At 41.3% G+C, this 11,275-nt stretch overlaps 1 protein-coding gene across 1 annotated transcript; it reads right to left on the bottom strand.

The window, feature by feature from the left end:
- Window positions 1-4,150: 4,150 nt before the first annotated feature.
- LOC119649132 (heat shock protein 27-like) lies at window positions 4,151-5,001 on the bottom strand. The gene has a single exon (XM_038051137.1). The coding sequence runs from the start codon at window positions 4,885-4,887 to the stop codon at window positions 4,354-4,356; it is 534 nt and encodes a 177-aa protein (XP_037907065.1). The 5' UTR covers window positions 4,888-5,001; the 3' UTR covers window positions 4,151-4,353.
- Window positions 5,002-11,275: the final 6,274 nt, after the last annotated feature.

Below are 11,275 nucleotides of genomic sequence, written 5' to 3'. Positions count from 1 at the left end.
AGCGGAACTACTACTTGTGGCTGATATCGGTAAACCGGATATGTTCCTGTGATCAGCCCATGCTTGTATGCAAGGTTTTGATGAATCACCTTACATACAGCATTTTGCCTGGTGGTGTATTGCACCTGTGCCATAACAGTGCAGCCAGAAATGAGATGGTCCAACGTCTCCAACGTCGAACCACATATTCTGCACTGTTCGTTCTTCACCCATTCTTTCATTATGAACTTTTAATAAGCTCGGGTAGCGAGGACGCCGTCCTGAATGAGACACATGAATCCCTCCGTCTCAGCAAGGAGCTCCCCAGCAAACAGCTATCTATTCGACAAATCCAAATCGACAAAATGGCTGCAAAAGATAATTCACGTGTTTACCGTGCATTGTCTTTGACTTCCATTCATCGATCCACTCTTGGTCCCACTTCACACCACTCAGACGATTGAAAGATCGATCCTTCAAGTTGAGTGGAGTCATTCCACAGTCTGCCTGACTCACTTGCTCTTTGCTGTAAAAATAGGCGCGCAGCGAGTGGACTTGGCGATGATGTTGTGCCGCCACTTTAACCACGCCCCTACCTCCGATGTCACGAGGTAGGTTCATCTGCTTCATGGCAGAGTTTGGATGATGCGTTCGGAATTTGGACATAGTTGTCCATATCCGCCCACTGGACGTTTTCCAGGTCGGTCTTCGTCCACGGCAATATTCCGAATGCATAAGCCAGTAAAGGGATAGCGTATATATTCAATGCGCTTATTTTATTCTTCCCTGACAGATGCATTTCAGCACCAGCTTCATATGTCGCAGAAATTCGGACAGTAGAGCATCCTTCAGATCATCAACTAGAGCATGGGTTCCTTGCAGAATTCTTAGGTATTTGTAGACGTCTATCTCGGACATAGCTTCAATGTGGAGGTCATCGATGCTATGTCCGGTATGCGGCTCGTGATGACCTTTGGGGATGACTTGGATTCGACACTTGTCTAATCAAAATTCCACCCGAATATCACGGCTGAACATGTCAACTATTCGCAACCGACTTCTAAGATAGTCGTCAGTACCAGCATACAACTTGATGTCATCTAAATACATCGAGTGCGTCAGTCCGCACTTAGCAGGCCATATTTTATTGCAAAACCAATGCCATCTAGCATCATTCAGTAGCCATGAAAGGGGGTTCAGTGCCATGCAAAACCAAAGGGGATTCAAAGAATCCCCCTGGAAGATGTCTCTCCATATACTGATGGGCTCTGAGGTATTGACACCTTCCTACAACTACCAAGTCGATAATGAATTGCTCTTCGCAACCCCTTGACCTAGCCCGGCCCGGGAGCCTTTCTGCTCTTCCGACAGAATGTTGTTGGTCTCCAATGATGGACGTTATGAATTTGTAGAGAGTTGGTAAGCAAGTAATCGGTTTTGTGTTTGCGGGGTCCTGCACCATGTCCTTCTTAGAGATAAGGTAGGTAATCCTCGCAGTGAGGAAGGATCGAAATTCCTTCGGCCGACTCACGGACAATTTTCTATTCGCAAAGTGAAATTTACTTGCACACACTTCGACTCGTTAACTTTCATCCTCCACATTGAAACCCAAATTTCTACTTTCCATAGATGAAGTTCCAGTTGCAAAGAAGCTAGTTTTAGATCTGCATGTGGACTTAAGATTGCGGTATCGTCAGCAAAGGTTGCTGTGGTGGTTAATCCGCTAACAGGAAAATCGGCCGTGTAGATAAGGTGCAGTACAGGACCGAGTACACTCCCCTCAGGAACCCCTACTCTAATCTTATGTTGTTTACTGAGAATATCTTTGTATTTCATCTGGAATCAGCGTTTAGTTAAATACGATATTAATAGATTATCAAAACAACCAGGGAGTAGTCGTTTAATTTTATTCATAAGATCTGCGTGCCAAACTTTGTCGAATATATGCAATATCTATCCGGTGGACTTATGTTATTCCACTGTATGTGACTAGGTATAACGTTGCTGTCTGCTAGGATTGGCAATAGCTTCTTGAGTAGTAGTTTTCTGAATATTTTCCATATTGTGAGAAGAAGGCTTATCGGTCTGTACAATTTGACTAGAGTGGCATCTTTTCAAGGTTTTGAAATCTTGTTACAATTGCATTCTTCCGAAAATTTGGGAAATATCCGATTCGCATTGATGGGAGATAATGTCAATTTCAACATTAAAGAAGTAACTAAGTTATAACCTGGAGCCTTTCTATGGTTGACTTTTCCTGTAACAATGTTTTCAACATTTTTCGAAAAATTTGCAGGTGGCTTAGCGTGGTGCTAATTGGGCAACTGGGAAACATACTTCTTCTGAGTGGGCTGCGAATGCTTTGGATTTGTCCTCATTACGTTTAGTCCGAGTTCCTGCGTTATTCTTAAAGGGGGTTCTCTGATCGTTGCCTATTCATCTTTTTGGCAGCTTTCTACAGCGAATAGTAATCCGATTCAGGTGCAGACAGGAATCTTTGAATATCAGACTCCTGATCCTCTATAAGTGCCGAAGCTGTTTTGTGGTTTCATTGAGTCTCTTCTTGCTTGTGGATACCTATGTCTTTGCCATTCCCATCGTGCTATTCTATCTTGCAAAGCTTCAAAATTGTCGGCGAATAGACTTCTTTGAATTCGGCTCTCTACAAAGTATTTGGTGTTGCTATAGAGACGACTGCCAGTAAAATTCCGCTCAAGCACTTCACAATGTCAGATTTACTCCTTAATAGAATGTCCAACGAAACACTATTATTGGCTTCCTTTTTTAATGTTCGCCAATTGTTGGGAGTTATTATACTTTCGCTTATTTTGCACCGTGTTAATTACGGGAGAGTGGTTTGATTACAGCTCGTAATTTGTTTACGTCATTGCATTTGGTCCATTTGGTCCCTAAAGTCTTAAAGAGCTGAGTAAACTGATCCCAAATTATTTTATGTCGCAGATGGAAATAAACCCACGATGTGACAAGTTCTCCTGACTACATCAGCAGGCATAGCGAGGTTGACCACTTGGGAAGCAATGACATGCAATGTTCAAATGAAATGAGATGTCATTGGAAAGGGAATGCATCCACTATTCTCGAGGCAATCATTAATTTTTGATGTATTCGTTTCTTGCTGGAAAACTCCAAATTTCCAGAAACGTGTGAGGTGAATTGCAACTTGTCTGCAATTGCAATGTACAATGAACACAAGCCGGCAAGGTTCGTTCACCAAGTTCATTTCACATCGCCTCTTCATCTCCCACACAGACACACCCTTTGATTTCTGCCGAAAAAACCGACCATCTGATCGGCGGCAAGGATATCACCGAAACACCCTATCCACAGTTTGCGTTACGACGGGTTTTCGAGGTCTGGCAAGTGTGCGGATGCGATAACAACCAAGCTAAACACTTTTTCTTCAGGTTTGGCAAACATTTGGATGGACCATTAAGAGAGGCGACAGTGACTAACTTGCTCGCAACTTTACTTGCTACAATGGTAAGGGATTTATTGGAAAAAGTATCGTCCATTCTTAATATATAGCCTTTATTTTAAGACACCAGTTGCCACGCAACTTGTACTCACGTGCATTCCGCCATCAAAACTACCAGCGGAAGCTTCACAGTAACTTCCTTGGTACACAAAAACGGTGGGATTTTGCCATTGAACCCGGACAACTAGGAAGGGAAACCGTTTTTGGCAAATGTTCAACGGATGAAGAGTGTTATCAATTCATTGATCAGCCTTTGATTTTAATAGAAAAATTGCGTTGCAATTACATATTTTTGGGAATTATTAATATGTTTCGAGTTAGTGTTATTTTCCATTGGGGCCGTTTCTTTCCTCATATCAGATATCTAGTAATGGCTCATGATATCATTTAATCTTTTCTACAACCGATTACGACAAGACTGGGAAGAAGAGATAGAATTCCCGGGCACTAAAGATGCGATTTTATAATACCAAACTCCAAGTTTGTCTCAACCAAGCATCGCCCTTTGTTTGAAATTATTCCGATCATTTTCATCCAACTGACTTTGTACACAAAAAACTCTTCCCGTTTGCAGTTTCAACTCATTTGAGAATACGTTTTTGGTGCAAACTTGCGAAGAGACTTTGGCACCTTTAACTCCTGTTTGACCGAATTCCCGAACATAAAAACATTTCATTTATAGCGTTTATACTTTTATTTCCTTTTTAAGGGCAATACAAATACTAAAGTACACGTTTAAAGTAGAAGGAATGAGAATTTATGTCGAAACATTTTTGGTGACGAAGGTAATGTCTTAACAAATAATGACTAAAATTTCAATGAATGTAAGTGTTGCGTTAATAGAAAAATCCGCCAGGGATTAGAGTCGGCATGAAAATCTACTTTTCATTTTTCTCCTCTTCCGAAGCATTTTCCTTGACGTGAAGATGAGCTGGCCCAGTTTGCTGAATCTGGACAATGCGCTCATTTGCCTTCTGTTCCTCAGATGGTTTCGGAGCCTTGATCGTTAGCACTCCGTCTGAAGACAGCGCTGAGACCACTTCCTTTGGATCATATCCTTTGGGTAGAGCATATTTTCGAACAAAGTGTCGGGAAATGTAGCCATGTTCGTCTTGGCGCTCCTCGTGCTTTCCTTCCACTACCACCATGTTATCAACAGTTTTAACGGTGATCTCGTTCGGACGGAATTGCTGGACATCCACACAAACTTGGAACCCGTCTTTTCCAATTATCGCTGGTTGAAGATCACTACTCGCAGCTCGTCTTGCAGCCTCCAATGGGAACCGTGGAACAGCCATCAATTCGCGAATTTCCCGAGGAGTGATTCCTAGGCCGAACAGATCCCAGTCGTTACGACGAGTTCGCCGCATCTCCCACGGGTCCATTTCGAACAATAGTGGAATTAGAGACATCTTCACTTAGTTAAAATTCACTGACAAGAACAAACTTTTAATTATCACTTAAATCCGTACTTCGCGTACTCGCACTAGCTTCCAACTGTTTTCGTGACTCTGTGCTGCGTCGCTCGCCGCTGCACGTTTATATACCTCGCTCAGGCTCTCCGTTATCATACGATGACTCACGATGTTGATGGTAGGCACCAAAATGTTCTCGAAAGCGCCGGAGAGTTCGCCGCCCCGAAGTTTCTCGCACGTAAACAAATCGGACGAGTAGCGGCAAAACTAAAACAGCAAAGTGCATTGTCCCAGCCGGCGTTTATTGATTTCTACATGGTGCATCCATTGAAGTGCATTTTGCGAATATTTGAGAGGTGGAGGATTGGTTTACTGCTTCTTTTGCAGGTATTTTTCCTCCGGGAATGCATCGGAATTCGATTTTGCCGTTACTATATCGGTGCATGAGCTATGGATGAGGCGAAATTAGAAACATGAAGGGAATTCGATTTTTTTTTGTTCAAAATGTATTCTGTTTGTTTTTAGCGGCTCATCTCCAAATTAATTATTGACTTGTGACTAGAAATAATATTCGATACATTTATTGTCCAGGGATAGAGCACTGAATTGCAAAGTTTTTGGAACCTTAAAAATATGAAAACTGGTTCCGACTCTTTATTCGAAGTATGACAACAAGAAATATTTGCGCTCTTCAAATTATTGAAGCTTTTCCTGGCCATTATACAGGTACAGTGGCTCCTAGCTTATTTGATAGAGTCACTGGTTTTTAATTTGACATCACTGTAATATTGAAACTACAGGTGCATGTCTAATAAGCCAGTTTCGAATGGGGGGAACGCCAAAAATTATTATTTATAGCATTCCAGACCGATGTTCTAGTTAGATAGCTGAATTTCAGCTCACAGCTTATCTAATAGCCTTCTTTAGTGTTTTATGACTTCTTGACTTCTTCTAAATGGATCTTCTTGATTTGTCAGAGTGAAATTATGCGGTGTTTCCAACGATTAATTAATAGAAGTAATGAAAACTTGTTGTTTCTTTTCCGTTGGTGTAGGTATTTTATTCTTGCAAATACCGATATTTCGGGAACCACTTGTTCCCTTCATCAGTGCAGTTTGCAGTTTTCATTACTTCTATTTCTTGATTTGGTATCAAACGCCTGATCTGGATGCAATCGCCAAGCTTATAAATCCCCATCCAGCGTATCAAGCCTCCGTTGTTTCGGTAGGCTTTTTGGTCGCTTACAATCGAGCTCGATGTTTAAATCAATCTTGGCAAGTGAATTCCCATTGGCACGAATTACGTGACCATACCATCGAAGACGCCTCTCTCGCAGTTTTTCCACGGTCGGTACAACCCCATATCGATCGCAGATATCCTTATTTCGGATGTGCTCAAAACGTGTCACGCCACTAGTCCAACACAAGATCTTCATCTCCGTTACCGCAAGACGCCATTCATTGTCTTTTATAGGCGGCCAACACTCAGAACCATAGAGAGTGACAGGACCGAAGACATTGCGGTAAATTTCAGATTTGAGACATTCGTTGATACGTCGATCACAAAAAACCACCAGTTGTGGAACGCCCCTTCATCCAGGTTACGTTAATGTGTGAAGCAATTTCATAGTTCTCCATTGGCTGATAACATTGACTCGAGATATTTGAATCACTTAGTTCTGGGCAGGGTTTTCTAAGGTCCCTCGCTACCGTTGTAGAGTAGTTTGCGCATATCCCAGAAAGCAATCATAGTTTTCAATTGCCAAAGGTCTTCTTCGTGAGGTCAATCCATTTCCGAGGCGTTGTTAACATTTCGGTACCAGTAAAATTTTAAAATATGCGAATATTAGGACACTAAGTTTCTATCCCTTTTAGTCGCCGTTTACGACAAGTAGGGAAGAATTTGAATGTACTCTTAAGCCCCAACCCACAGGGCGCCGTTCTCATAAGTTTGTTGCTTTTCCCAAAAATAAATTGAACTGTTGGAAATACATTATGCGTTACAGACAGGCGGTAAAATCCCTTACCTTTTATCGACTAAAGGGGAGGTTTTGATGAAACGCAATTACCTTACCTGTTTTCGCCTACAACATATCAGCACAGACAAAGGCCCGTTCAGTAGTGGGGCCGGCTTGTCTCGGTCGATTGCGTCGCTTTTCCTTTTTTGGTCACCATTGGCTGATAGCATTGATTTTATTTTTTCCAGATTATCTGTTAGACCTTGCTCTAATTATTTAAAATTGGGGACAAATCACAAATGCAAAGTTGTGCAAGTGGAAGATTGGAAGTGATCATCTCTTTAACGGACCCATTCTTAGAAACTACCCAACCGAAAAATCTGAAAAAATTAAGAGGGTGCCTCCATATGGTGCCTAAACTCCGAAATAACCGAAAAGTTAATAATAGCATATTACTATAACTTTTAGTTGTTGGCTGCGAAACCCCCTTAAGTTTATCCTAGAACGACGTATGCAGTAATGTAGGCTATAAGATAGAGCATGACCCTACCAACTTTGGTGGAAATCGCACTATTACTAAGAAAGTTATAATTGGTCAAATTTGCTGCTTTTTTGCAAATTCAAGGTTATGAATGTCAACATCACCCGGAAGTGAATACTTTCACATAATATATGAATATATTACGTGCTACGTATTAATGGGGCAAATGCATACTGAAATGTTTTTATGTAAGAAATACACAAAACCTTTCATACCTGAAGTGTCCACCTTCCGGTTTCCCGATTTGTTTGGCGTCTTTGCCTTGCAGGAAGATCTGATTGGCTGTTTTGTTCATTGTGCTTTTAATGTACACCAATTTCCCGACTCCACTTGCCCCCATGCATACCCTCATTGAACTTTATAGTGCTCTACTGTAGACTCTATCTCTTCATCCAGGGACCCTCAGTCTTTTTCCATTTCATATCTAACCGGGTGTTGTCATACCAAATACTACAAATTCGGCTTTATTGTTAAACACGTCTTTGCAAAAAAAATCAGAATTTTGATAATTTTATTGCGATTTGGTGTTTTTGTTTTCTACACGAATGGCTTCTTCCTTGAAACCCTTCCATTATCATTCAACGCTCGTATGATTGTGATGGGGCTAACTTTAATTCCGCTGGGAAGCTCCAGTGATATTTTCACCGCACCGAAAATCGGATGCTGCCTTAAGGTTTTTGCAAAAGAGCGTATCTCCTTTGATTGGGGTGCATCTGATTGACTTTCTAATTTTTATGTGACCTGAACTTATCAATATTTTTTTAATTGCATTATAGGCTCAACCAATTATTGATATAACTTCTCGAGGTGATCGTCCCTCCTTATGAGATTTAATAATGTTTGGAGTTTGTTTACGAATTTCCTAAAAATGCAATTAATGCTTTTGAGCAGGTCAAATGACGCTACAGGGATAACTAATATAAAACTGGTCGGTGCCATCGGGGGCATGAAAGAGAGCTGGACAATCTTTATAAACGACCATCGCTCTGTTACAATGTCCGAATAGTTGAGTAGTTAGAGCACAAGGCTATCGTACGAAAGGCCGCGGTTCAAATTTCACTGGTAGCAGTGGAATTTGATTCAGCTGGGAAAGAGTGCACATCAATGAAAGCAAGACAAAGTATATGGTGGCAACGTCAGCATTGAAAACCAACCAACCAACAACATCAAACCGCACTGGTCAAACGGGAAGAATAAAGATAGGAGACTACAACTTTGAGACCGTTGATAATTTCTCCTATCTAGGGTCGAAAATCACAACCTATAACAGCTACGATAATGAAATCCGCAAAAGGGTCAAGACTAGCTAGGGTCAAAGCTCTTACTGTACAAGACAATGATCTCGCCAGTCCTCATGTATTCCTCGGTGACTTGGGTTCTTAGCAAGAAGAATTGTGAACTCTTGGCCGCTTTCGAGAGAAGAATCCTCCGAAGAATTTTTAGCCCCCTACATGAAGATGGACGACCCCGTAGCCTACATAACGACGAAATCTATGAGCGATACCACGATCGCCTGGTTGTGAATAAAATCCAACCCAACAGGTTGTAGTGGGCGGTTCATTTAATCCGTATGGATGAGGACGATCCAGCCCAGAAAGTCTATAAGAGCAATATCTATGGTAGAAAAAGAAGACGAGGCAGACCCTGCCTGAGAAGTAAGAGATGGCGTAGGTTAGGACGCCAGACAGTTTTTTAGGGATATCGAATTGGTGGAACTCGGCGCAAAACTGGGGTGTCTGGAGTCCCTTTTTTAGGCAGGCCTAGACCGGATACCGATTGTTGCACCGTTGATGATGATTGACCATCATTAGTGCACCATTACGGTCTTGAATAAAGTGCTTTAACGCGTTCCAAGGCCCTGATCCAATTGGATTTTTGCGCCAACGATTATTATTATTATCTGTTTCTGTAATAACTATACACTTTTGTTTTGTAAAGTATTCGAGTAAAGCACTTTGTTAGATTTATTGTGCTCGTGGCATGTACTGTGCGTCAAAAAAGTATTCGTCTGTTAACCTTATCCGTGATTAAGTTAGAAGTTTCATAACTAAATGAAAAATGCAATATTTGGTTCATGTCCTCATTTTTTCTTTATTATCTACGCTTTAGAAATAAAATGAAAAAGCACTTCCCTCCATTGTTACGAAGAAAAACAAAAACACCAAAAAAATATTTGTCTCTATGCATTTTCTCTTGAAATATTACCAGGTAACGGTACTTCATCATCATCAACGGCGCAACAACCGGTATCTAGTCTAGGCCTGCCTTAATAAGGAACTTCAGACATCCCGGTTTTGCGCCGAGGTCCACCAATTCGATATCCCTAAAAGCTCCTGACCTACGCCAATGCTCCACCTCAGGCCTGGTCTGCCTCGTTTTCTTTTTCTACCATAGATATTGCCCTTATACACTTTTCGGGTCGGATCATCCCCGCCCACCGACGGTCATGGTATCGCTCATAGATTTCGTCGTTATGTAGGCTACGAAATGGTCCATCCTCATGTAGGGGGCCAAAAATTCTTCGGAGGATTCTTCTTTTGAACGCGTTGGTTCTCCCAGTGTTCCTTTTTCCGTATGTGAAGTCGCTTCTCCGCTCGCCAGAGTTCTTGATAACGGTACTTACCAAAATATTTTGGTGCATAGTGAGTCGATATTGTGTTGCAGTCTATTTAGTGTTATATTTTAAAGCGAAAGATTTCAACTGCAGTAAGTTAATAATGAAGGAATTGCAAAATGGGACAAAAGGTCCGAGAGGTGACTGTGGAAGACTGAAAAATTATGCATAATTTATTTAAATAAGTCGCACATTTAAAGAAATAAGTGAAACTGCTAACAAGCCAGTTACAACTATGAAAGGATTCTTTACCGGTATCTGAAAACAGGAAAGCGCGAAACCGCCCGAACATCCGGCCGACCCCAAAAATTAACTGGAAGTGAAAAACGGCAAAAAGTGGGAAAAATTAAAAAAAAAAAAATCCTGGGTAAAGTGCGCCAAAAATAGCTTCTGAGGTGAAGAAAGAGGTAGGGGAAACCGTCTCGGTTGAAACTGTACGGAATGTTCTTCGCGATGCACTAAATACAAGATTGTGGCTATTCTATCAACACTCCAAAAGGATTGGAAACTCCACCACAGTCTCCAGATATAGACGCTGTAGGGAACTTGTGGGATACATTGAAAAATTAAATCCGAGGCAGACACTTTTCAAGCAAAAATTGTTCACGAATTGCTCTTCAGGAAGAATGTTGACCCGTTTAAAGAGGTATAACAGAAAATCTCGTAAATTCAATGCCAAGCCGGCTAAAAGCTATTATTAAGAACAAAAGTAACGCAACGTCGGTTCACTACGCACCAAAATATTTTGGTAAGTACCATTATCTTGTAATATTCTAAGGAAAAATGCATACAGACGAATACTTTTTGGTGTGAAATGCTCGACTTTATTCTGAGTTTATATTTATTTTTTCTTTACAACAATGCTTACTTTTCATTTTTTACGACCTTCCTCACGCACTGTGCGTGCAATTGCAGTCTCCACGCCATTCTAGAATATTCATCTTCCCGAAAATTCGAGCATTTCAAACAAGCCACTCACACTTTCATCACCCTCGAGAAAAACATCAACAGCAAAACAATCATCTGTTTGTAAACAAAATAATGCCAAATTACATCATAATGCATCCACCCCGAAAACTCTAGATTCCAGCTGATCGCACACTCTCGTCCACTCTCGACTGCACTCGTGCTCTCTCGATGTTTCTTAGACTAGATTTTTGCGCAGAAGCGTCGCATCTCAACGTATTGTCAGCGACGCCACAGCAAATATAAATATCAATGCGACGACATCTGAGAATTTATTTCAACAGATTAGTGTGAGCTGAATAATTCT

This window comes from Hermetia illucens, chromosome 2, assembly GCF_905115235.1.
Source record: "Hermetia illucens chromosome 2, iHerIll2.2.curated.20191125, whole genome shotgun sequence".
In the NCBI taxonomy this organism is placed as follows: domain Eukaryota; kingdom Metazoa; phylum Arthropoda; class Insecta; order Diptera; family Stratiomyidae; genus Hermetia; species Hermetia illucens.
This window is presented reverse-complemented; position numbering and strand designations above follow the sequence as displayed.

What these genes read in the sequence shown, in the direction of transcription:
- LOC119649132 (XM_038051137.1), bottom strand. Translation starts at nt 4,887, where the DNA reads ATGTCTCTAATTCCACTATTGTTCGAAATGGACCCGTGGGAGATGCGG.